This window comes from Mucor mucedo (assembly GCF_025094135.1).
Source record: "Mucor mucedo strain NRRL 3635 chromosome Unknown EV154scaffold_3, whole genome shotgun sequence".
Taxonomy (NCBI): domain Eukaryota; kingdom Fungi; phylum Mucoromycota; class Mucoromycetes; order Mucorales; family Mucoraceae; genus Mucor; species Mucor mucedo.
The window spans coordinates 493,671-519,865 of record NW_026252287.1 but is presented as its reverse complement, the minus strand read 5'-3'; the positions used below and the strand labels follow the sequence as shown (position 1 = coordinate 519,865).

The 26,195-nt window shown below is 36.0% G+C and overlaps 10 protein-coding genes across 10 annotated transcripts; 5 read left to right on the top strand and 5 right to left on the bottom strand.

Annotated features, from left to right (window-relative positions):
- Nucleotides 1-882: 882 nt before the first annotated feature.
- Nucleotides 883-2,155, bottom strand: EV154DRAFT_178296 (DUF2407 C-terminal domain-containing protein). Its single transcript, XM_051594225.1, has 5 exons — nt 1,908-2,155; nt 1,656-1,853; nt 1,488-1,596; nt 1,249-1,434; nt 883-1,189 (listed from the first exon to the last, which is right to left on the bottom strand). The coding sequence occupies exons 1-5, from the start codon at nt 2,013-2,015 to the stop codon at nt 1,131-1,133; spliced, it is 660 nt and encodes a 219-aa protein (XP_051463340.1). The 5' UTR covers nt 2,016-2,155; the 3' UTR covers nt 883-1,130.
- EV154DRAFT_491245 (uncharacterized protein) lies at nt 2,006-4,486 on the top strand. Its single transcript, XM_051599526.1, has 12 exons — nt 2,006-2,202; nt 2,263-2,350; nt 2,421-2,496; nt 2,554-2,658; nt 2,729-2,861; nt 2,924-2,979; nt 3,046-3,099; nt 3,156-3,236; nt 3,297-3,434; nt 3,513-3,591; nt 3,649-4,223; nt 4,285-4,486. Exons 1-12 carry the CDS (start codon nt 2,175-2,177, stop codon nt 4,462-4,464), a joined length of 1,593 nt encoding a protein of 530 aa, XP_051463339.1. The 5' UTR covers nt 2,006-2,174; the 3' UTR covers nt 4,465-4,486.
- Nucleotides 4,487-4,588: 102 nt separating this feature from the next.
- On the bottom strand, nt 4,589-6,131 carry EV154DRAFT_491241 (casein kinase). Its single transcript, XM_051599525.1, has 6 exons — nt 6,014-6,131; nt 5,748-5,930; nt 5,567-5,643; nt 5,272-5,500; nt 4,886-5,205; nt 4,589-4,823 (listed from the first exon to the last, which is right to left on the bottom strand). The coding sequence occupies exons 1-6, from the start codon at nt 6,099-6,101 to the stop codon at nt 4,623-4,625; spliced, it is 1,098 nt and encodes a 365-aa protein (XP_051463338.1). The 5' UTR covers nt 6,102-6,131; the 3' UTR covers nt 4,589-4,622.
- Nucleotides 6,132-7,601: 1,470 nt separating this feature from the next.
- On the top strand, nt 7,602-8,544 carry EV154DRAFT_598131 (uncharacterized protein; the record flags this gene model as incomplete). The annotated part of the gene is made up of 2 exons (XM_051607034.1): nt 7,602-7,882; nt 8,384-8,544. The coding sequence occupies exons 1-2, from the start codon at nt 7,714-7,716 to the stop codon at nt 8,542-8,544; spliced, it is 330 nt and encodes a 109-aa protein (XP_051463337.1). The 5' UTR covers nt 7,602-7,713.
- Nucleotides 8,545-8,999: 455 nt separating this feature from the next.
- On the top strand, nt 9,000-9,870 carry EV154DRAFT_547165 (uncharacterized protein; the record flags this gene model as incomplete). Its single annotated transcript, XM_051604737.1, has 2 exons — nt 9,000-9,374; nt 9,816-9,870. Exons 1-2 carry the CDS (start codon nt 9,031-9,033, stop codon nt 9,868-9,870), a joined length of 399 nt encoding a protein of 132 aa, XP_051463336.1. The 5' UTR covers nt 9,000-9,030.
- Nucleotides 9,871-10,249: 379 nt separating this feature from the next.
- Nucleotides 10,250-11,451, top strand: EV154DRAFT_491236 (uncharacterized protein). Its single transcript, XM_051599524.1, has one exon. The coding sequence runs from the start codon at nt 10,282-10,284 to the stop codon at nt 11,341-11,343; it is 1,062 nt and encodes a 353-aa protein (XP_051463335.1). The 5' UTR covers nt 10,250-10,281; the 3' UTR covers nt 11,344-11,451.
- An 874-nt stretch (nt 11,452-12,325) lies between these two features.
- Nucleotides 12,326-12,874, top strand: EV154DRAFT_476145 (uncharacterized protein; the record flags this gene model as incomplete). Its single annotated transcript, XM_051598014.1, has 1 exon — nt 12,326-12,874. The coding sequence occupies one exon, from the start codon at nt 12,326-12,328 to the stop codon at nt 12,872-12,874; it is 549 nt and encodes a 182-aa protein (XP_051463334.1).
- Nucleotides 12,875-15,655: 2,781 nt separating this feature from the next.
- On the bottom strand, nt 15,656-17,577 carry EV154DRAFT_491233 (uncharacterized protein). Its single transcript, XM_051599523.1, has 5 exons — nt 17,396-17,577; nt 17,181-17,313; nt 16,494-17,118; nt 16,166-16,432; nt 15,656-16,106 (listed from the first exon to the last, which is right to left on the bottom strand). The coding sequence occupies exons 1-5, from the start codon at nt 17,488-17,490 to the stop codon at nt 15,793-15,795; spliced, it is 1,434 nt and encodes a 477-aa protein (XP_051463333.1). The 5' UTR covers nt 17,491-17,577; the 3' UTR covers nt 15,656-15,792.
- A 3,092-nt stretch (nt 17,578-20,669) lies between these two features.
- EV154DRAFT_491226 (uncharacterized protein) lies at nt 20,670-22,748 on the bottom strand. The gene has a single exon (XM_051599522.1). The coding sequence runs from the start codon at nt 22,634-22,636 to the stop codon at nt 20,717-20,719; it is 1,920 nt and encodes a 639-aa protein (XP_051463332.1). The 5' UTR covers nt 22,637-22,748; the 3' UTR covers nt 20,670-20,716.
- A 380-nt stretch (nt 22,749-23,128) lies between these two features.
- EV154DRAFT_491224 (uncharacterized protein) lies at nt 23,129-25,446 on the bottom strand. The gene has a single exon (XM_051599521.1). It carries the CDS (start codon nt 25,218-25,220, stop codon nt 23,178-23,180), a length of 2,043 nt encoding a protein of 680 aa, XP_051463331.1. The 5' UTR covers nt 25,221-25,446; the 3' UTR covers nt 23,129-23,177.
- Nucleotides 25,447-26,195: the final 749 nt, after the last annotated feature.

Sequence of the window (26,195 nt, the reverse complement as noted above, 5' to 3'; positions counted from 1 at the left end):
TAAATTACAGTGTTTAAGAATAAAATATAAAAATTAATCTTATGGACTATCTTGTCTTTTTATCAATCATATAAAAAAAATAAGTTTTTCGTCTCAAATAAGACACAGTTCATGCAATTACGTAATGTTTTAAGCATGATCACGTCTTTTTCAAAAAGCGCATTAGATAATTGATGTTACACGAAAAAGCATATGTAAAGTAATGTGTTTAAGTAGTATTTTTTTTTCATTTTCATTAATATTAAAAAACCCAGTTCTTCGTGCGCAAGCCCTGGGGAAAAAACAGTGTCTCGCCTATGCGGTTGACAACCATACGCTCATGGACAACGCCGCTCAAAATACCCAGTACATCGTCTGACAAATGATCAGGTGGGAATACGAGACCGGAATACCTCAGACATTGCTGCCGTTTTTTGATTGAAGAAAAAGAAGAAGAAAAGAGTTCTTGATGAAAAAAAAAAGTGCCTTTTTATATCGTTTTTTTTTCTGTACAAATTGTGGTTGACTTTTTACTATTCTGGAATAATTTTGGGACTTGTTTTTTTTTGGCATGTGATAACTGATGTGACTTTATTCTTAAGGGTGTTGGCTTTATCACCACACTTATCATCCAAATTAATTATAAAGGCCTTGTTCCCCCTAATATCTATAAAATAAGTCCTCTCCATATTTTCAAAAGTTGCACATTTGTGGAATAGACTATAACGACAGACACCAATGAACAAACATTAACTCAATCAGAAATTGAATTTATATTTTAAGAAATTCGAAAGAAGACTTACAGTTAAAGACAAACAAGACCGTGCTACCGGTAGAAATTGTTAACGAGAAAGTCACAGATACAATTTTATTATTTATTTGTAGACTGATAAAAAAGCCTTCGTATACATCAGGATGATTCAATTGTCTATTTAATCAGAAGTGAGTTTTATTTATAAACTGATAAACAAGAGCTGGCTTACGTCAGGATGATTTAATTGTATATTCAATCACCCATATGTTTGAGCCTTTACATACTAGAAGACAGGCGTATTCATAGTCTTAAGCATAAAAAAGTACGTAAAAAATAAAGGGCCGTAGGGTGTAGACCATTTGTTGATAGGGGGGTATATAGTTTTTTTTTTGGGTTGTTAGTAGAATACATGAATGACACCACACGACACATTAATCAGCATACCGGCCACGATGCCTAAAGAGAAAATAATATGAGTGACAGGGAACACATAGGATTGGAGTGTATTTGCTTACCCATTTGATGCCTTCTGGTAAAGACAGATTCTTTAACCCAAAAGAGACAGAGGACGCCCAAAAAGAAACCCAGCAATAGTCCACACATCATTTCTTTGACGGAGCTTTGATCTTGTTCGGGTAGCATGGTACCACTGTGTTCCATCCATTGCTCTTCTAGACTAATTTCATGCTCATTGGGTGGTTCTACATGTCATTTTATTAGTATCACTTATAGGATAACTATATTGTCATTTTACCCCCGTCAATGTAATCTGGACTTGCGTGTGAGTGAAACTGTGTGCGAATACTTCGGATTTCCTCATCGTTATAACCAGATTCGCTCAATTTATCAAACCCAGCAACAGTCTATAAAGTTTTTTTTTTAGGGCATGAATGATATCATATTCTTTAGTGCGATTGCTTACTTTTTTCTGCAAGTGTGTTTCAGTGGATGTGATGGTATTGGTAGGAATGATGGGGTCGGATAATGCACAATGGATAAAAATACGGTTGCTTTGGATTCCATAGTCTGCCAGTGTCTTTTCATCGTCTCTAAGCAACTGTCCACGGTGGATTAATCGGATAGTCTTTTTACTCGTTTGTTCAATAGCATTTCTGCGAATCTATCAATTTCTGTTAGTGTATCTTTTAAAACATGCAGATAGAGAGAAACATACCAGTTGCTTTATTTCGCCAATATTGTCCTTGTGCCTTAATACAGTTAACACCAAGTCAATACCGTTATTCCAACGCAAATGTATGTCTGTAAACTCTTGGTCATTCATTATGAAAAAGATGAGAGAGAGAGAGAGAGAGGGAAAAAAGGGAAAATAATAAAAAAATGCTGGGGAAAATATAAATCCCGTGCTTTTCAATCTCTCTGTTTTTGAAGCTCAGGAATATATTTCTTTTCTTCCTCTTTTACTTACAGAAAAAAAAAAAATATGCCAAGCACTTTGGTAGCCATTATCGGTAAAATAATAATAATAACAATTGAGGGATGAACAAGTGGAAACTGACGTTGGATATTAGAGGGAGCGTGTAGTCCTGCGCGTTATGAACCTGAACTAGGTCTCAATCTCGAGATTTGTGAAATGATTAACAAGAAACAAGGCAGTGCGTAAGTTTTCCTCCATATTTGCCCCGCGTTTATTTGCCCTTTATAAACTAATTCAGACTGACAACTATAGTCCAAGAGAAGCTGCATCGACTATTGTTAAACTCGTGAACAGTAAAAACCTAAACCAAGCCATGTTGGCTCTCACGGTAAAAAAGAGCATTGTCTTGTTCATTTTTAAGAAACTCACATGTATATATATATAGTTACTGGATAACTGTGTAAAGAATTGCGGTTACCCTTTTCATCTTCAAATTGCCTCCAAAGAATTCTTGAATGAGTTGGTTCGCAAATTCCCGGAACGTCCTGCTGTAAGTCTATTATATTGAAGTTTTGTATAAGAAAGCACACATGTTTAATTAGAGATAAATATTTTATCAGCCATTTCCTAGTCCTGTAGTGCAGCGTATTCTTTACTTGATTAAGGAATGGAAAGTGGCATTGACAGATATGTCGAGACATAAAGACGACCTTGTTCATATCAAGGATATGTATCGTCTGCTGAGATTCAAAGGTATTTTAATTATGTCATGGACGAAGCACGAGCTGATAAACAACTTACACTTTTTCAAAAAGGTTATCGTTTCCCTGAATTACGAGATTCCTCTGTGGCTGCATTAGCTCCTTCTGACGTAAAACTGGGAATTGATAGTATAATTAAAAATCGACTCATTTTTTTTTGTTTTTGTTTGTACTAGTCATTAAAATCTGCTCATGAATTAGAAGAAGAAGATCGTGTTGCGCAATCCGCTGTAAGACAAGAATAGTTTAATGCCATGGTTTTTTCTTACTCATATAGAATCTATAGAAATTACAAGAATTAATTCGTCGTGGCAGACCCCAAGATTTAGTTGAAGCCAATCGATTAATGAAAATCATGTCTGGATTCGTAAAGTAGCAGTTTTAGAAGAGAGATAGGGAATACGAAAGACTCATGATTTTACAATAGGATACGAGACAGACACCCGATTACAGTCAGAAGTTTGAGGATGAACTTCACAAGGTACAGGATAAAGCCATCTTGTTGTATGAAATGTTAGAGTCCGTGCGACCGGGAGATAATATAGAGCGTAATGAGACCATCACCGTAAGTATTTCTTAATGATTACACACACAAAAAAAAAAAAAGATTAACCCAGTGTGTGTGTGTGTGTTACCAACGTAGGATTTGAAAAGCGCATGTGCTAGTGCTCAACCTAAAATCCAAAAGATGATTACAGAGGAAGAGGACAATGACAAGATTGGTAAAATGACTTGTATATAATATGTAAAGCATATGCTAATACCTTTTTTTTTTGCAGAAAACTTGCTGACGTTGAATGACATGATTAATAACGTGGTGGCTAAATACGCCGATGTGAAAAAGGGATTGTACGATACGCACTATGAGATTAGTGGAAAACCACCTACTCAAAATACGACAGAAGAACCTAGACAGGCGATTAGTTTAATTGACTTGGATGACAGTGCTCCATCACCTGTAGCACAACCCAATACAGCCAATGTCATGAATGATTTATCTGATATTTTTGGTACGAGTGCTTCCATTTCTTCACCTCCTGCTCCATCACCACCTCAAAAGAAACAAGACATTTTTGATTTGTTAGGCGCTCCTCCCGCACAGACAGTGAGTAAATCCAGTCCTGTAATTGCTTCACCTTCTCTTCATAATACCACCACACCTACCTTTAAGAGTGCACCTTCTCCCGTTGTGAGTCAACAAGGAGAGACAGTGGTGTTGGTGAATAAGAATGGGTTAGTGATTGAATTGTATATTCAACCCATGGCAGATACCACCTGTCGTATCAAGGCGTACTTTTCTAACCAGTCCACAGCCCCCATGGACAAACTGATGCTGCGCTTAGCTGCACCTAAGGTAAGAATTTTTTCTTTTTTTGGAGGGGCCTAGAATCAGATACTAACATCTAAAAATGTAGTCAATGCAGATAAAGATGGAGCCTCAGTCATCTCAATGCATCCCACCTAAATCGGACAAATCAGTTACGCAAGATATTATTTTAAACAATCCTCAACGTGAATCCTTGCGTCTAAGATACAAAGTCTCCTATGAACAGTTTGGTGTAGAAATGGAATTAACGGGTGATTATCATGCTTAAAGAAAAAAAAAATAAAAGTAGAAGAGAAGGGGATAATTACATTTATTATTATATTTGTTGTTTGAGAGAAAGGAAGATTTATAAAAAAAAAAAAAAAAAAAAAAAAAAAATAGAGAGAGAGAGAGTGTGTGTGTGTATGTGTGTGTGTGTGAGACAAGTTATGGCTTTGGCTGAGTAGCACGACGGAAAGAAGAAAAGCCTTCTTCCTTCACTTCACGAGGTTCAGGTTTTCCTTCGGCGGCAACGACATTGGCTAGTTTAAGATCACGTGGTTCTTTTACTCGAGCAAACGTTGTACCTTTATTAACCTCATCCAATTGCTGCTTTGTCTCTTCACGTGCCTTTCCTTCCTGTTCGTTCTGTTTAATGAAGAAGAGATGTTAGTGCTTAAAAGAAAGAAAAAAAGAGAAAAGGTACGCACCACTTTGTAAATGGTCCAGTCGAAAATATAATCGTAGGTGTAACCTTCTCTAACGAATAGGTCTCTGAATAACTTTCGAAGGTAAGCATAGTCTGGTTTATCATCAAATCGTAAAGAACGGGTGTAATTGAGGTAGATAGCAAATTCACTCGGGAAACCACGGCACAATAGTTCAGTGGGAGTGGTCATTTTTTTTTCCATGATGCGATCGTATTTTTGCTTCTTTGTGGTTGCTTTTAATCCTTGCCATGGTAAAGAACCTCTACAAAAGTACATGAGCACATAGCCCAGTGACTCTAAATCGTCCCTTCTTGATTGCTCTACATTTTGATCCCAAATAAGGTTATTCAATTGTATTCGTAATAATGACTATACATATGTCTTACCAACGCCCAGATGTGTATTGATGCTTGCATAACGAGCAGTACCAGTCAGATTCTTGTTCTCTCTGTATGGAATATGTAAATGTGTACGTGGGTCACGGTACTTTTTAGCAAGGCCAAAATCAATCACATTGACCTGATTTCCTCTCTTTCCAATACCCATTAAAAAGTTGTCAGGTTTAATATCACGGTGAATAAAGTTCTTTGAGTGGACATATTCAATACGAGACAACTAATCATTTAAGGAGGTTAAAAGGGGATATATAAAAGGGGGGAAAGAAACAAAATAAAACATTACCATTTGGTCTGCTAATAATAATACAGTCTTTAAAGTGAATTTTCTATTACAAAAGTTAAAGAGGTCTTCCAGAGAGGCTACATATACAAACAACAACAACAGCAACAACAACAAAATAAAATAAAAATTAATTTTTTTTTTTTGTGACACGATTAAGGTTCTTTTTCACCCGTTTACGTACGTCCTAAAAGGTCAATGACCATAGCATAATAATCGCACTCTGCACCAAACCATCTCACAAAGGGAACACCTACACCACCTGCCAAAGCCTTATACACTTTGGCTTCATATTCTAATTGGGGATGTTTGGCCTTTACTGACTCTAATTTAATAGCAACTTCTTCTCCAGTAATCAAATTTGTACCTATAACCCCCCAACAACAACAAAGAAGAGATTAGATGAAAATAAACACCTTTTTTTTAAAAAAAAAGAGAAGCATTCGTTACCGAGATAGATATCTCCAAAGGAACCTGCTCCAATCTTTCTGCCAATTCTAAACTTATTTGCGACTCTTAAATCCATGGGTGAACGCATCAACTATTATTATTTCAAATATATTTAAAAAAGAAGAGAGACCAAAGAAAAAAAAAAAAAAAATAGGGGTCTTTTGTTTTGCCAAATTCTATTCACTGTCGGTCTTTCGAATGGACCGCTTTTTTTATTTTATTTTTTTGATACGGTGCCACTTTTTTCTTTTTTCATGTCTACGGTGAATCAAAAGCGACCCATCATCAGCATAAGAATATATCGGGCAATTCTTAACAATCAACAGTCAACATTCTTGTATGAGCAATAGTGACATACTACTGCAATAAAGAACAACTCGTATCTAAAACAGTGAATTGCTCCTTTCATTCGAAAACAACACACACACACACAAAAAGATGTTCTTAATTCATACGCATAAAAGCAGAACAAAGTTGAATATAAGATTGTTCGTTTTCTTCTGTAAATTAAATCCTAAGCCTTCAATTAGGCTTTTTTAACTGATTTAAGGGTATAAAGTTGTTATTTCCCAAAAGAACTCTTTCTCGCATTGACTATACTCCTTCTTCTTCATAACCTATACTGTTTCAGCAATGTCTTTTCAAGCAGTCTTTACATAAATGATATAGACATTATTAATGAACTGTGAGTTATAACTACCACGTTCCTATTCAATTATTGCTTATTGTTAGTAACCAAACAACAAAAAGTTACACAACGCTAAGACGTCATTTGTATCACCCATTGCTTTTGGAGTGACACATTCTGGAGCAGCACTTAAAGACATGGTTGAACAAAGTAAGTATCCCAAAGTTGCATTTCATATTGTCAAAACCATATTTCGCATTGTCACGCAAGAGAAACTTTCCGGATGTCTCTTTAGAAGACATACCTCAACGTCATTAGCTAAAATACAAGCATTTATGTACCTTGCTTGTCTCTTTTGACACCATGAAGATATATTCTCTAGGAATAAATTTTTATATTGTATTCAGTTACGCTATAATTAGCCAAACAAATGAATGATTGACTAATATGTTAGGAACAGCCTGTCTTTCCATCTAGTGAGTGACTACCCGCAGCAGAAATATCACAATGTATCTTTTTCATTTGACAAAAAAAAAAATTTTGTTAAAGAAAAAGACGTGTGTGAACGAGACTGGTAAATAAGAGCGTATTTCAGGATAATTTTAATCATAATCACGTTTGAGCTTTTACTTAAAATATAAACATATGCACATAGTCCCAAGAGCATATGTACAAGTATAGTTCTAGACTTGAGTCAATTATCTATCAGTATTTCAGTAGTAGAATCTATTATTAGTGAAGGTTACTCTATGAAAAAAAAAAGTCGATCATCCTGTCAAGTCTATAAAAGATGACATGACGTAAACATTTTTCTTTGACTTGTGTGTAGATAATAAAAAAGCACTTGGTAGGCCAAGCACTTGAAAAAAAAAAGATCACGTGATCTGTAATGATGATGTACCCACGGACGAGCTGCTGCTGTAACTGCTCATTATTGTGCTTGTTGGACCATCTTATTGCAGTGCCAGAAATTTAATTATTCTCCTTGCTATAAGAAAAAAAGAGAAAGAACGAGAGAGAAAGCAAACCTTTTTTTATTCTTTTTTAATTATTTGAAAAGGGAGTACAAAAGATGAAAATATTGATCCTCTATTGTGTGCTATTTACTATGGGTGTGCTAACAAGACCTACAAAGCGAGAAGATGAAACCGATCGAGCTGCAGAAGCACAACCTTTTGGTGTATTTCGTTCTTTTGCTCTTCCTGACCTGTTTGGATTTTTACCTGCTCATCCATTTGGTGGTCAAGCACCCGATACTGATTAAGCTTTCTTGTCCCCTTCTATTTCGTCATTTCTTTTTCATTAAAAAACCTTTTCCGTATGGGACTCCCTTTTTATATTTAGTGCAGAAAAAAGTGATACTGTGTTTGTATGATTTTATTAGGAGTGATCATTAGAAAAATGGCGCTTCATGATGCAAGGCACACACAAAAGGAGAGAAGCATCACTCTCTTTATAAAAAGATATTTACAAATATCAATAGTACAAATTAATCACTTTTAGGAGAATTGATTAACTCCAGTCATCTTTTTTATTGAATTAATAGAATGTAGAAAATAGCTTCTTTCTATCATCTATATAAACAGACAATGAAAATAAAAAAAACAAATAGAAAAATTACCTCATAAACAATATGATGCACAAGACAACTATATTTGTGCTACTGGTGATCTGTCTATTATGTCTCATTACTCCTATCAAGGCTAGAAGACTAAGTAAGAATAAGCTTTACAAGAGACAAGGCCCTTATCCTCCCACACAACCTCGTCCCGGTGCTCCACCAGATCCTGGGTTGGCACCCATATTCGGTATCTATACTGCTTTGATGGAAAAGACACCCGCTGTACCTGATGCAACAATGCTAACTGGGGTTTTCTCGGGTGGTGACGGTAAAGAAGCATAAATAAAGATGCAAAAACAAGTTGGCACACATATACATTTACAAAAAAATAAAAAATAAAGCAATACTCGTTACACACACACACACATACACACATACACATGGAATCAAGGAGGAGAAAGAAGAAGACTTACTCTCCTATTTTTGTTGTGAGTGCTCTCTTTTTTTTAATGGTACCATATATATTTCTATCTCCGTTCAAACAGTTTGTTTATGAGCACCGTTACTATGTGTAATAAGAGTGGTAAACTTAATAGGGAGAGAGACCACACTAGTGGGTAAGATCGTCAGTGCATAATAAAAAAAACTTGTCTCGAGTGTATAATTGTCGACGGGCAGTAAAAATATACAAGATCATCCTTTTTTTTATTTCGGGCTGCATAATTGCGACCTATGGCGAATTTTCTTTTTAGTATAAATAAGCTTTCTTTTGTTGCTAGAATTCACTTCATTCCCCTTCTTTATCATCATTGGTATCTCTGATTAAATATGCGGTTCTCATTCTTTATGGCGTTGATGACATTGGTTCTCTCGTTTGCTCTTCTTGGTCAGGTTGAAGCTAAAAGTAGACGTTTAAACAAGCGTCGTCTTCCTCTTGAAAGACGTACTGGAACTACTAATACTAATATTGGGAATAATAATGCTGTTGGACCAACTACATCATTGAATACAGTTGTGACTACCCTTGGTAATACTGTCGGTACTGCCAACACTGCTGCCACTCAAGGTACTGGTATTCTTGGTCCTACTGGGGCTGTCGGTAATGCTGCTGGGGGAGTAGCTAACCTTGCTACTACTGCTAATGGTGCTGTTCCCGGTTCCGCCCCACCTGGGTAAAACTTGCACTTTCCCACACCTTTGTAATTTCTACACTCGTATCTTTTTTTCAGTACGAAGAGTTCTCTTTTTTTTACTATTATTCATTCCCGCAATTCCCTTTATCACCACCAATCTTACTTTTAAAAAAATTAACAAGGAAAAAGTAAATCTTTTCCTTGTCTATTTTGTTTCAAACAACCTAAAAAAAAAAAAAGACAGCTATCATTGTTTCCTTTTTTTTTTTGTCAGTTACACACCTTTTTTAAAAAATCCTTAATATATTTTTGTCTCGTTAAATTAGCTTTTATTATGCTTTTTGTTAAAAATAAAGAAAAACCAATTTCCTTCTCTTAATCAACTATTTTGACCCTTTTCACTTGTGTAACAGCAGTAAGACACATGCAGACTAGTTAAGGGAAGAAAAAAAAAACTCTAAATCTTAATTATTTCAACAGGTTTTTTTTATTGGGAGTTAAAGAGATTTACACTACAGTTGTATCAATGTTTTGAAAACATTTACCATTAAACACGCGAATTCCTGTTTTTCTTTTTCTCAAAATGATTTCGGGTTAAATGCATCTAGGTTTGTATTTGATTAAAAAGAATGCATGAATTTTTTTATCAGTAGCAGGAGAGAATAAAAAAAAAGTAGTTACACCCTTGCATTTGCCATCGTTTACGCCCTCTCTACTTCTTTTTCTTGCAAAAAGAGGGGGAAAAAACTTTTTCATCTTGTTGATCTACTCCCCTACCAACGAAGCAAAAAAAAACACTTTATCCCGTCTTTTTCTTATATATGAACAACTAAAAAAAAAGCCTTTGAAAACATGAATATATAAACACAATCCTTTTCCAAAAAAATTAAAAGGGTCATCTTTTTCATTTTTCATTTTTTTTCCCTCCCTTCATCCTTTATTCATCATGCATTTCAATTCCCTATTTGCCATTTGTTGTCTGGTAACCTGTCTTGCTCTTGTTCAAGACGTTGTCTGTAGTAAGGAGGAAATCCAAAGCGTACGTGTCAGTATGTCTCGTCTCAATAGACGTCGCAAGTTTGTTGAACGTAACAATTGTCATAATACCTGTCATTCCTCCGCCTCAAACACAGCCACCGCTACCGTCGTCTCAAGTAACACAGATTCAAGCTCCAATGGCTCTGGCAACGGCAATGGCTCTGGTAACAGTCATAATAATGGCTCTGGCTCTAGTAACAGTGGTAATGGCTCCAGCAACAGTGGCGGCTCCAGTAACGGCAGTGGATCAGGAAGCAATGGCGGCTCTAGCAACAACGGTGGCTCAGGAAACAACGGTAGTCCTAGTAACGGTAATGGCTTTAACAATGGTGGTAACTCTAACAATGGTCAAGCCATTGGTGGACAAGGTGGAGCCGGTGGCTCTGGTGGTCAAGGCGGTGCAGGTGGCTCAGGAGGTGCTGCCACTGCCAATACGGGTGGTTACCAAGGACTTTCTCCCATTGCTGGTGGTGTCGTCGGTTCTGGTTCAGGTGCGGCAAATACCGTGAATGGGTTTGCAGGCGGTGCTGCACCCGGTTTTGTAAGTGGTCCCGCCGGAGGTCTGACTACGCCTGTCACTGATTTAACTAGTGTTGTACCAGGATTCGGTCCTGGTGGTGGAAGTCCTGTAGATAATCTAGGTGGACTTACTTCAACCGCAGGTGGACTCACTAATACTGCGGGTGGTGTAACAGGTGCTGCTGGAGTCCTTACAGGAGGTTTATCAGGCCTTACTGGCGCTAGTGCTCCTCCTCCTTCGTCTGCCCCTGCTCCTGCTGCTGCTGGTGGTGCTGGTGGTGCTACGGGTAGCACAGGTGGCGCTGTAGGTAATCTTGCTAACCCTGACACATTGGGTAGTATTACTGGTCTTGCTAGTGGATTAGGATTAACAAGTCCATCTACACCCGCTCCTGCTGATACCAAGAAAGGTGACGACGATGATGATAGTGAAGATGATGACGAAGAGTAGAAAAAGAAACAAATTTACCCACACACATACAAAAAAAAGAAGGGATATAGCAGATGTACTGCTACATACAGATATATAAATTTTACCAGATGGTAACAGTTCTTTCCTAGTTAATTTTAAATCAATAAATAAATAAAAAAAAGAGAATACAACATTTTATTTTATTTTTTTTAAAAAAAATGACAGGGTTTTCATTTGAATATGTTGTAAGCACGTACAAATTTAAGAATTAAGGAAAATGTGTATGAAATGTTGCTTTTACATCATTTCATAGCATACGCCCCTTCTTGTCCATGTGTTTTAATTTGAAGATGCTTTTCTTTGCTTAGGATGTGTACATGTCATTGAAGTATGGGAGTAAAAAAAGGAGGTCCTTTTTTTTTTTTACCTGAAGCAAAGAGATCTGCATAATTTAGGAGTGGGACACAATAGAAAGACAGGAAAGAATGTGATCGGAGTGTCAAAACCTTGTTTCTAAGTAACCGTCGATCTTTTTTCTTTCATGCAAACGTCTGATCCATAAATACAAGACATGTGTACATGTTCACCTTGGCTATGAAAAAAAAAAACTTTAAGTTAAACTCTATTATGTAGATTATAGAAATAGATAAAATAACGTATAAAAGTGTTTCCTCGTAAAAAAAAAAAAAAAAAAAAAAAAGAATAGGAAAAGCTCCTGAAATTTATAGAATGTTCTAATTTTGGCGTACATAATTCAGTTTTCACGATTTTTTTTTTCTGTAACAGGGTTCTTGAAAATTACGTAAAACAAGTCCCCCCGGGGATGCCGAATCGTTTCTATCAAATAGTGGGCTGTAGATCTACAGAATTATTTCAAATAAACCTGCCAAATCTACCTTGTATATAATGCAAAACACTTCTGTCGAAATTCGTATTACGTCTGCTGTAACAGAAAAATTGAATATATAAACCCTCTTCAACGATCAGATAGATGGTTTGTTTTCTTCATTGAAAAAAAACCATGCATCTTTCTAGTTTTTTATTGGCTTTAACACTCACTGCTTGTTTGCAATTGGTTTTCGCCGCCCCTTTGGTCACTGAGACCCGGTATGTATTGGCTAAGCGACAATGTCCACCAGGAACTGCGCCTGCGCCTCCTCCACCACCACCTCCACCACCAGCTCCCGTGTATTCAGCCGCTGAATGCTATCAAGCCACTCATGATGTTGCTTGTTATCAGGCTCCCCGTCCCCCTCCACCTGCGCCTGCGCCTGCCAGTAATGGACCTCCCAAGGCTGGTAGTTTGAAACTGCCCGATCTTACCTGTTACCCACTTCCTGCGGCTTCTCTTCCAGGATATCCAGTGTTACCACCCGTCCCCCCACCTGTTCTTCCCGCTGTACCTGCCGCACCTATCCCAGCTGCACCCGTCATTCCTTCGCCTACCTTACCAACCGTGCCTACCCTACCAGGTATTCCTGAAGCTAGTTTGCCAGATTTAAGTTCTGTAGCTCTTCCTGGGCTTCCTGAATTACCCGGTCTTCCAGCATTACCAGGACTTGGAAGATAGAGATTAACAATTACATATACATATATATAATAAAAAAAAAAAACTCATGTCCGTTTTTTTTGTCCATAAATAAAAATTACAAGTTATCAAAAAATACAAATTTTATTTTCATAAGATTATACAAAAACATTGCTAACATGGTTATATGACTATGCTTCAACCTAGTTTATTTGTGATTCTTATACAATAGATGGAAATTATAAAGAAAAAATGTCCTCGTATCTAGTGAAAACCAAGTTGAATGTCGGCAAATACATTTGTAAACAAAAGAAGGTTTTAGTAGTACTATTTTTTTGTATAGATAAGAACAAGTGGAAATCTAACTAAATTAGACTTTAATCATACTCTGATACCGGAGGATAGCACATTTACGCATAGTACTAAATAACGATTTACTTTTACTCGTAACTACTTGACGTAATATATACATATAAAGAAGCAGCAATAAGGATAACTAGCGTCTACATATTTGGTCTAGAAATTTGTATGTTCTTTTTTCATCTCTTTTTTTTAAAAAAAAATCTTGATTGAAACTACTTGTTGAACTCCAAAATATACGGTAAACCCGAGATGCTGTATTAAGATACACATACAATCATTTTTGTAAATGTTTAGGAGTACACCTGCACAAGGGAGGGGTGGAGCTGATCACATACATTTATAGTATGACAACTTTTTTTTTGCTTGCATAATATTATTGGTTTTTTTGTTTTTGTTTTGCATTGAGATCAGTGCTTTACATGCACAATAAATTTTTTTTTTTTTTTTATGTTGATGTCTGAATAACATTTTTTTTTTGATTCATCAAATTTCTCATGCATAAACAATTATTTATCTGTGCTTACCCTTATTTTTTGTTATGATGATTAACTTTATTTTGAAACAAACAAAAAATCTAATAAATATATATATATATAAATGTAAAAAAAAAAAAAAACTAGATGGGTGGATATGGATTATGATGATGTAAATAATTTTCCTGTCTATTCTCTAAGGATTGTGAAGAATCGGTCTCGGTCATACCTGCCATGGGAGATTGACGCATGGCTACCTGCTGGTCCCTTTCCATTCCAGTCCAAGTCTCTGCCAAGTCTGGCATATCGTCGTACATTTGTGATTCTTCTTCTTCTGCACGCGCATGTATTTCATCAGGCACTGTAGGAATTTCAATGGATTGTTGGCATAATGGACAAGAACCACATTTTTTAGTGAGCCATACATCTATTATTTAGAGGGAAAAGTAGATGGTGGGTTAGTCCAGCCGCAAACACAGATAAATAAAAAATATGAGAGAGAGAAAGAGAGAGACCTATACAATCACGATGATATTCATGCTGACAAGGTAAGCGACGTAACACATCACCCGTTTCAAAGTTATCCAAACAGATAACACAAGCTGTTAGTTCACAAGTCGTACCAAAGGAGTCCACTGATAAATTATGAGCAGATTTCTCTGGTTTCTCGCGTTCTTGAAAGATACGCGTAGGTAAAAGATTGACCAGAGCCTGATCCAGACGTTGTCTCTTTCGTTGTGTTTGGACAATTAAAGGTCGAGGAGGCTGTCCAATAATACCCCTCCAGAAATTTTCATCCATCGTGATTTGTTGTTGTTCTGCCGCTGTCAATATTTCGCTGGCATTGTTGGCATTGTTGTTACGGTTCTGTGCCATACGCCACATGTGACATTGTAAGACAGCTGTGACAAAAAAAGAAAGTTTTAGCTATAAAAAAGAAGAAACCCCCCCCCCCCTTATAAGATATATTACAAATGGCAACAATGCTTGTTAATAGCATAACACCGACAACAACTAGAGCAAACTGCCAATGATCTAGTACTGGTTTACTACTTGGAGAAAGCGTGATACGATTGACGACATTTTTTTGAGGATTTTCTCCATTGAGTTTAAGAACATTTTCAAGATCTCGTAAAAGAACAAGACCCGTGTTCAGTTCAATGTAATAAGCCGGGATACTTACACTTTTTGGCATAACACCCTAATAATAATAATAATAATAATAATAAAAAAAAAAAAAGGTCGATGAGAAAGGATGTGGGAGGGAAAGATAAATTTATATATGCGATTGAAAGAACATTTACCATGCCGTAAAATCTTGCCGAGGTGTCATATCCATTGGATCCATTGTGATAGACGACCACGGCGATGGCACCATCCAGTTGAGCAAAACGTATTTTATCGGTCAAAAAACAAGTTTTGCTCTGTTGAATTAATGCAATTTTAGAAATATTGTGTTGTTTGGCAAATTCGGGCATCGGGATCACATTCGGGTCAAGACCACACGCTTCTCCAAGATCGTAAAGAACTCCCTAAAGAATAAATGGTTCAATTGCCAGATACATATATGTTCTCTCTTCTTTTCTACACATTTACTTGTATTCCTTGGCTAGGCACAGGTGGTGTATTGTCAATCGGATAAATACTCGATTTAAAATCTCTTTTGCCATATTCTTGTAATACTGAATTATTTACTGATATAGTTCCATTAAACATGACAATGTCTGCGACCGAAATTCAATTTTTAAACATTGTTATTGTTGGGGGGAGAAATGATTTTAAATTCACTAACCTTCTTGTATTGAATAACCTGATCCTCTAAACCATCGATTTGCATTAGGTAAGGTGACGGCACCAAGTAATACCCATAATACCAATACGGCTGCTAATGCATACGTTACTACAGGTTTAAGTAAAGCCATAATCTATAGGGAAAAAAAATTTATTCAAACAAATAAATAATAAAAAAAAAAAGAGACAAACAATATAAATTGAATAGGAGGGATAATTTATTTTATCAAGACATGTATAATAAAGCTCGGGATCCAGTTGTTCCCGAGACAAAAAAAAAGAGTGTTAAAGATAAGATATACAGATTTGACTTCTTTCGGCCTGCGAAAAAGACTATGGGCGTACTGTTGGTTCTACTTGTTGACCCAAGCTCCCACCATTAGTTGTGGTGGAGTCATTTGCTGTGGTAGAGTTATTTGCCGTGGTAGAGTTATTTGCTGTGGTAGAGTTATTTGCTGTGGTAGAGTTATTTGCTGTGGTAGAGTTATTTGCTGTGGTAGGGTTATTTGCTGTAGTAGAGTCATTTGCTGTAGAAGAGTCATCCGTTGCTGTAGTATCATCTTCTACTTTGACGATAGTAGTCGTGGTTGGTTTACAGTCTGTTTTACAAATTGGACATAGACTAGATTTCTTGGTGAGCCATACATCTAAAATAAAGCAGGTTAGTATTTTCCCTCGGTTTTGACATGTCGTGTGCTCATTTTACCAATACAAGCGGTACAGTAACCATGGTGACACGGTAGTACACGGACAAAGAAATCGTCCTTAAAGTCATCTAAACAAATGGCACAGGAAGAATTTGTCATGGTCGTATCCTTGTACAGTAAAATAGGACAGACTTTCTCCAATTCAAGGAAAGGTATAATACGGCCTTCGCGCCTTAAATCTCTCAGCATATTTCCTTGTAGGTTGCGTTCCAGGTCCTCCACAGAAGCTCTTCTGACAGCTCTAACCCAGCGAATTAAAATATAGGCTTTTTTTTAAAAAAAGGTTAGCCATTGTAAGTGAATAGACCATGTTTATTTTCTTGTTACCTATAATCAAAATGACGGCTGCAGTGACAGAGTAAATGATGTAATTTCGTTTCTCTCGTTCCTTTTCCCAGAGGTTGTCGTCTTCATCGTCTGTTGACGTTCCCGACAAGCCGGGGTCACTTGATGTGACAAAATGACTTTCGGCGAGAGAGAAAGTCAGTTGAGTATAAGTCTGCTTTGTACCATCCTTCTCAAACGTCTTTTTTAACAAGGTCCGATTCAAGAATTCCATGTAGGAGTAAGGCACAAAATAAACAGCGACAAAGGTCGAACCAATGTCAATTTCATTTTCTTGTGTCATGGTCTTGATATCTCTGTGAGGGGGTAAAGGGTTTTGCCAAGTGGGGAAAGCAGCATTGTTGGTCTCTTCTTGGATAAATGTGGTTTCAGGGTACGAGATATTATCATGAATCACAATACCAGAGACTTGAAGACCGTATGAATTTGATAAATTTTGAGCGTTTGCGATTTTCTCAGACCATTTTAAGCACCTTCCGCCTCGTTGAACGAGACCAATAGAAGGTTGCGACATCATGGAAGGACTAGTTGCCCAGTTACCATTCAATTTCTCAATGTCCTCAATGGTTGTTTCGTTACAGGCATCGCCTAGATCCAGAACAAGTCGCTACATTGAGAGTTTGAATTAGAAAAGACCTGAGTAAAAAAAAACAGAGAATAAGATAATACCTCGTTGTGACCAAATATATCCTTGTTTTTAAAGACGGTTTGAAAGTCTTGACTATATATCTTAAAAGAGGTATCTTTTAAATATAATTTGGTCTTATTTGACGCAGGTAAATCATACTGGGCTAAAATTTGCCTATCATATTTTCAAAGTCAAAACGTGAGAACCGTGTGAGTTTTTTAATATTCATTGTAAACAAATCTTTTTTTTTTCTTACCAAATGTACGGATTTTCAGGAGATGCTTGTGTATGGACGAAATTAAAAAAGCAGCAAAGAAGCAACGTTAGCCAAACACTGTCAAAAAAGAACATACGGACATCCAAAGTGGAGAACAAAAGGAACAATAGAAAAAAAGAAAAACGCACAGATCGTCCTCTAGATAAATGAAAAAAAAAAAAAATTATTGACCCTCCTACCAAAAACGGATAAAACTTTTTTCCGTTTAACTCTCTTTTCTACAAGGTGTGGGGTAAATGCACTAGTTCCTGTGATTGGAACGTCCCCCATAGTTACCATGGCTTTATCTTTTTATTATGTGCGAATATATAATATATATACTAAGCCTGGCTTTTTTGATCACTTAAGATACTATTTGCCAATCAATTCTTAGGGCATATCCTTCGGGCCTATACCTCTGAGGGGTCACAAACGTTTGGGTTCATCTTCTCTTACAACATGTAACACACATCGCTAAGCAATCCATAAATTATGGAACCTTCCGCAGAAATCGGCGATTAGCAATTAAGCAGCATGTCTCTATCATCTTCTTCTATTTATCACACGCGCCATTCGCCACTAATGCTTTACATTCTATTTTAATAGTGAGGTTAATTATAAATGACCAAAAGGCTTCCATTATACAAAAAAAAAAAGACCACCGATATAGAATGGCGTGTATTGATGTTGATCCATGGGAATTTGTGTAACCTTTTTTTTTTTACTTGTAACAGACTTAACTCACAATAACCACATTAGTCGCAGGTCACATTCAAAACAATAACATTGATATGTTTTCCTTTGACCCGCCGCCATGTAAATAAATGTGTTCCTTGGATTATGAAAAACCCCGTTTCCACTTTACCTCTTTACTTTTTTGTTGACATGAAAAAAAGACGTACTGTCTGTATAATTGGAGTGGAAGTTTTATTCATCATGCACGCCTGGAAAATAATGAGCGTTATGCGTGCGGGCGTGGGTGATATCACAAAAAAAAAGTTTGGTAAGAATGGCGTCTTCTAGCTTTATATAGGCATAGCTCAATGAGTTTCATTTAAACGCCATCCCTCCCTCATCTTTTTTTAAAAATATGCTTGTTACGTTACACAGTAGTACATACGATCATACAAATACACAAACGAGTGTCGTTCAGATCGTTCAACAAGTGTTTTATTATATACATAAAGCCTTAACGCCTTCGAGCTATTGTACTTTATCAGCTGCATAATGAAAAAGATGAATTCAACTTGTATCTAAAATCCGTTATCTTACTTCTCTTTAATAGGGTGTTCTATTAATAAAGCTATTCTATTAACTTTTTTTTTCCAGTTAAGAACACAAAATCTGGGATTTACAGTGGGGATCCCCAAAGATGCTTAAACTTTATTTCATGATAATTTAGACTTCTTTGTCAAAAAATAAAATGTCCATTTTGAAATTGTTCATGCACTGCAGCGTAAGATTTTATAGGTTTCATGAGAATCAGCATCAATTTTTTCAAGACAATGACCATCGACAATTTCTGCAAGTACACTCACAGCGGAAGAACCGATGGTGACTTTTCACCCTAAAATAAATCAGCGATCAAAATGTTTTTTTTTATCGATATTGGCGATATCGCTCAAAAAATCGAAAATATCGATATCTCCGATATTTTTGATTTTTTGATCGCTGATCGCAAAGCCAAATTTTCAAATCTCTATAAAAACAACCTATACATAAATAAATAGATGTAGCAATAGCATGTTAATAAATAAACGTGATTTTTTAAAGAAAAAAAAAGGTTTATGGGGATGGTAGCCAGGGTAAGAAAAAGACAGCTTCAGATTACGTAAGTAAAATAAGAAAACGGGACATGTGATTGTGGGTTTTAATGATTTTCCAACACTGCCGGTAATACTACTCTTATCGACTTTGAAAGCCTTACCAGTTTTTATTAAATATTTGTTGTTAGACCTGTCGGCATTCACCAACCCAATAGTAGACAAGGTCCTTTGCATCAAAGACAACAATTTTTTTTTGCTCTGCCTCATCATGCGCGGGATGACCTTTGAATAAGGGGAAACGTCATGATTCTTTATAACTTCACCAAAAACGAAGTTCGAGCCTGGAGTACTTTCTTGATATGTAAAGTCAAAAAAGAACAAGCGTTTACACACGTACCAGTTTTCAACAGGCCGATACATCCAAATTACTTTAAGTGAGCACACATGAATTTAGATTTGCAAAAAAAAAAAAAAAAAAAAATAGGAGAGTGCCTTGAATCTGTCATTTACAAGACTGATGAATCAGTTGCTGTAGGAAATAATCAACCCGTACGGCGTTGCCAAAAAAAAGGAATTGAGTCTGAATTGTTTTTTTCTTATTTAAACAAACTTTGTTTTTTAAACCTTTTTATTCTTATTCTTTTTCCCCTTTTCTTTTTCTTACAGGTTAATGTATGTATATGCGAATAGTTAATGGTATTTGATTCATCATAATCATTTTTAAATTAATTTAGATTTAGTTATGTGACTAATAATAAACGTGTTACAACTTTCTAATAGGATCACACCAATGCTCTTTGCTCGGTAAGGAACTCTAACTACTTTCTTATATCTATTAGCGCATTTTTATAGGTAAAGGAATCAATACATTCATTACTTGTGGAAAGTTAAATAACTTGATATTGGTATACTTGTTTATTATTAAGTTAACCCAATTTTTTAAAGCTGATTGATATTACTATTCATTTGAGGCTCGTACATCCCACGGTTTTGTAAAGGTTCACATTGCTAAACACGATAATTTATTCTCTTATTAACATAAACCATCTTTATGCGGGTAAGTGATACTGCTATTCGTCTGAGGTCTTCGTATGGTCACTATCGTAGTTCCTCTCATTATATCTGTCTCTGGTCTTATTTCACTGGTCATTTTCCATATTTGAAGAGGTCCATCATGATCAGATTTGACGTTATTAAGTTTTTTTCATAAATAAAATTTTGTTTTTCCCAATATATATATAAACGTATCAATTTCAAGCTTGCATACTGATTTAGCATGGGTGTAAAAGTAATATTATATCGATTATCGATTACCCCATTTTTTTTACCCCATCCAACGATATTTTGGAAAATTTGATCGATATTGCCAATAACGATATTTTAGAAAGCTTGATCGATATTGCCAATAACGATATTTTGGAAAATTTGATCGATATTGCCAATAGCGATATTTTAGAAAATTTGATCGATATCGCCAATCGCGATATTTTTAAAAAAAAGATCGTTATTTCCGCTCTAATTTGTTTGCGATATTTTTCAATTTTTGATCGCTGATTTATTTTAGGGTGTTTATATTCTTTTTACATTTGATTGTAACAACTAGTGCACTTCCACCGCTGTCAAGACACAAGTCGACAAATTCGCTATACTTCAAACCTAATGATTTACGACATTCTGAATTTTGATAATAGTAGGATTCATTCCCATCCGTAAATTGCAGGTGCACAATATAATCTTCAAAGTAATGAGGTAAATTATCCACCATGACGTAAACGTTATCTAAATTTTCGAAATTAGTCAGATCAATAGTTCTTCTGTTTGAGTCTACATCATCGACATCGATTCCTAAGCATGCGATTGTCTTTATGTTTGGTAGATGAATAGACATAAGATCCAATAATTGTTGCGAGGGTAAAAAGTTATCAAATTTGACCGCTTTCAAGTTGTTTTTGGTATTTGTGGATATCTGGTGATAATGTTCTTCTTGTTGTCTTTTCACAAAATGATCGATATCTTTCCCTATCATCATACGTATTTTATATTTACTCGGAACACTCGAGATAAGTTTAAAAAACTCTAAGCGGGGGCAATTAATCAACGCAAGCTGTAAAAACTCGAATAGTGTAGCTGGTCTGGAAAAATCAGAGACGAGATTGACATGAATGACATTAATATGTTCCCATTCAGTTATTTCTAACTGAGAAGAAGTATACGGCATATCTCCGTTGAGAAATCTGGGGTTAAAGCAGTTAAAATTAGAAGGTTCCAACTTATAATTAACATTGTATCCTGTCTTCGAATTATATTCGATCCGATTCTGAAAGTCTCCATCCTCTTCTAAATCTAGTGTTCCTTCTTCGTATGAAAGCAGATATCCTGGGAAGGTATTGAATGTTGAACGAATAAAAGTATTCTCGCCTGCTTTGGATGTATTCACCAATTTGAAGAAATCCTTTATAGTTGATCCGCTTGCATTTGACGTTATTTCGTTACTTTCATTAAAATATGCCCACTTCAGCTGGAAGTTTCCGGTCTTTTTTAATCTCTCTACTAATCTGTAGGCATTATCCAGACCAATCTCATCTAGCCAGATGTGATAATTGGTGCCATGTAAGTTTAGGTCCACAAATCGAAGCTGCGATGAGAAATAATTTGTTATATATCGGACATAGTTAACAGAAAGTGAAGGCACCCAAAGTTTTAATGTTTCCAAGTTTGTATTCAAGGCATTTATAGTGGAGCCATTTTCCAAAAAGCTCTTGATAAATTCTTCGGACATGTCACAGTCTTTATAATCAAGTGCTTTTAGGTTTGGACAAATCATCAAAATTTCTGCGATACTAATAGACCCAGGGCGAGTTTTCATAATCGTCAAATCCGATAACTGTGTAAAATCACTCAATAAATTTATGGTGTCACGTCCCTTCAGCATGTTCTTCAAGAAACAAGTATTAAGTGTGGTAATAGTTGCACGGTGTGCGTAGCATGCAGCAAAATGATTACGCCATGACGCAGTTTGAAATATAGCGACCGAAGTTGTAATTTGCTGTACATTTGGCATAACATCTACAAAAGGCCCATGGGCGATTCGTATAAGGCAACCATCGGCAAATCTGGTGTCATTGATGTTTAAAACTAACAAATTTGGGAAATACTTTAAAAGTGATATAAAATCTTCTGTATCTGGCTGCCAAAGAGTAGCTGGATCTTCGAAATCTGGATCAGGAACACCAATTTCTAGAAGCTTGACCAAAGGACCATATTGAAAGTATTTATCACGTTGTTCAGCGTCCGGTTTAAAAAGATTCATTGTAACTTTGTAAGAATAGTTATCCAACAACACCTCACTATACCAACGCTGAAGAGCAGGTACATTCCAGCTCTTGCAGGCAAAGGCTAATTCGTAAAGATCTCGCCGCGTTGAAATGTCCAATATGATTTGAAATATTTCTACAGGTAGGTCGAGAATGTGCATTATAGATTGTTGTGTTGAGTTCCAGGAAGAAAAAAAAGGTAAAATACGCGACACGTTAAAAGCTATTAACTAGAAACAGTCCATTGGCTGCTCACATAAAAATATTTTACTCCTATTATAAGCATGAGGCTTTCCCATGAAACAGAAATCAGCTTACTTCATAAACTCTAAATTTCATACTCCTCAACCAAATTTTCGCCACCCTCAAAATTCCTTTAGGATGCAGCATCGTATACTTGTATACGAAAAGCCTTATAAGATTACCATATTTTTTCTACTGCTTGTGGCTACCATGATTGTTACAAGGGAGGTTTAGTCTAAACTCATGGAATCGTCAATAGCCGGAAAACATTTTTTTATTGGATCATGCAAGTGATGCAATATTTCAAAGACCGTATAAAAGAGTAGTTTTTGAAGAGGAGACTTTTACTACTTACATATTTATCTGTAGTGTTAAAGCTTTCGACTTGAAAACCATATATATCACTCTGATGACTGAAAAAAAAAGATTCCTTTTTTATTAGAATAAATTTTGAGAAACTTAAAAGGTACACTTGAAAGTTTTAAAGAAGTTATGACAATCATCGCTAACGCGGGGTAAATGATGACCGTTTACAATACCTGCTAGTACACCTACAGTTGAAGAGCCAATGGTGATTTTGTGCTTCTTTTTACATTTGATTGTCACAACTCGGGTGAGAGAATGGGGAATATCGCACGGGTGAATGACCTCAAAAAACTTTACTTTTGATGATTCCACGTACTGTATATTATGGTAGAAGCATTTTTCATCCCCATCTGTATATTGCAAATGCACAACATAATGTCTGAGATCGTGTTGAAAGTTTTCCACCTCAAAGTAAACGGTATCTAGGTTTTCGAAATTAGTCAGATCAATACTGCTATTACTCAAGTAGCCAGCATCAACGTCAGATCCTAAGCATGCGAACGTATTTATGTTTGGCAAATGAGTTGACACCAGATCCAGTAATCGTTGTTCTGGTAAAAAGTTCTCAAATTTGACGGATTTCAAATTGTCTATGGTACTTGAAGGTATAAAGTTAAAACGTTTGTCTTGGTAATATCTGTAACTGTGAGTGATATCAGCACCTATTGTTAAGCGTCTTTTACCATGGCGATGAAAGGTAGATTGATAGTACTCGAGATAGGGACAATTAATCAATGCAAGCTGTAGAAGTTGAAAGGGTATGTCTTGATTAAAATTATAACAGATCGAGCTGCTGGTGATACAAGCATTTATGACATTCATCTTGTCCAGTCCATCTATTTTTAATGGAAAACGACTATTCAGCTCGTTTTCATTATTAGATAATTTGTGTTTAGAGAAGTTAAAATCAGAAGATTCCAATTTATATCGGAAGCTGTATCCTATCTTTGAATTATATTCGATCCGACTCTGCAAGATTTCACATTTTTCTTCGTCTAGTCCTCCGGTTGCATTTAAATCCTGATAAGCCCTCGGGAAATCTCTAAACACCAGAGAGAAAAAAGTATTATTGTCCGTTTTAAATGTTTTGACGAACTGGAAGAACTCTCTCATATTTGATCTATATGTGTTCGGTGTTATCATCCCTTCTTTTTTAACAGGTGGCCACGTTAGCTGGAACTTGCTGACACTGCATAACCTCTTTGTAAACTTAAGTACATTATCCAGCCCCATATTGTCTACCCAGCTACAAAAATCATCATTACGCATTTTTAAATCCAGAGTTTGAAGCTGTTCTAGTGAAACGTAATCCGTTATGTATTGTAGGTAATTTGCAGAGATCGAGGGAACACAAAGTTTCAGTGTTGTTAAACTCGTCATGTTGCAATAAGAAGGGTTGTTTTTCAAAAAAGATCCTATCATCGTTTCTTTAGACTCATCACAAGAGTCTTTATAGTTGAGTACTTTTAGCTTTGGACAAGCTGATAAAATGTCCGGCATAAAAAAAAAATCATAACGGTCGTTTATAATTGTCAGTTCAGACAATTGTTTAAAATGACCCAATAGATCTAACGTATTACGTCCACGTAACATGTTTTTGTAATAGCGTGTTTGAAGTTTGGTGATGGTTTTACGGCGCACGTAACATGCTGCAAAATGAGTACGCCATGATGTAAGTCCACCTATCTCTACCGAAGGCACAATATGTTGTATATATTGTAAAATTACTCCAGAAGTATCACAAGCAATGCCTCTGAGGCAACTGTCGGCGTAGATAGTGTCATTTACATCCAGAACCAAAATATTTGGAAAATAATTTAAAAGCGATATAAAGTCGTGTGGATTAGGTTCCCCAAAAGTAGCCACATCATCAATACTTGGATCGGGCACATCAATTTTTAGTTGCTTGACCAAAGAACCATGTTGAAAGTATCTGTCGCGTTTTTTTGCATCCAATTTCAATAGATCCATTGTAACTTTAAAGCCTTCATCGTCCAGGCACAATTCACTATACATACGCCGAAAACCAGACAAAGACAACCCCTTACAAACAATAGCTATTTCGAGCAGAGATTGTGGCTCTGAAAAGTTCACTATCTTTTGAAGGATTTCCGAAGGTAGATTGAGAATGTGCATTGTTTCAATTCAGGAACAAAAAATAAGGTGGGGAGGGAGGCTCCGCTTCTGGTCTTCGATGACCCCATATTTTAAAAGGCGCATAGGTAAAATTGGCTGTCCTTAAGAAAAAGCGTTGAATCAATGTTTTTGCCATAATACTCTATTTTACAAACATGCAGCTTTTGAAAGTATGAAGAGGACATGTGTTGTAGTTAATTTTATATATATATTAGGGGGAACAAGGCCCATATATAATTAATTTGGATGATAAGTGTGGTGATAAAGCCAACACCCTTAAGAATAAAGTCACATCAGTTATCACATGCCAAAAAAAACAAGTCCCAAAATTATTCTAGAATAGTAAAAAGTCAACCACAATTTGTACAGAAAAAAAAAAGATATAAAAAGGCACTTTTTTTTTTTCATCAAGAACTCTTTTCTTCTTCTTTTTCTTCAATCAAAAAACGGCAGCAATGTCTGAGGTATTCCGGTCTCGTATTCCCACCTGATCATTTGTCAGACGATGTACTGGGTATTTTGAGCGGCGTTGTCCATGAGCGTATGGTTGTCAACCGCATAGGCGAGACACCGTTTTTTCCCCAGGGCTTGCGTGCGGAGAACTGGGTTTTTTAATATTAATGAAAATGAAAAAATAACAACTTAAACACATTACTTTACATATGCTCTTTCGTGTAACATCAATTATCTAATGCGCTTTTTGAAAAAGACGTGATCATGCTTAAAACATTACGTAATTGCATGAACCGTGTCGTATTTGAGACGAAAAACTTATTTTTTTTATATGATTGATAAAAAGACAAGATAGTCCATAAGATTAATTTTTATATTTTATTCTTAAACACTGTAATTTATCCAAATTTAAAAGTGTCACTGAGTGGGCGTTATTTTTGGACTGATAAATAAGCGCTTATGTCAGAATGATTGGATTATAATGGCCTTTACTTAAAATAGAAGCATTTGCAAATACCTTAA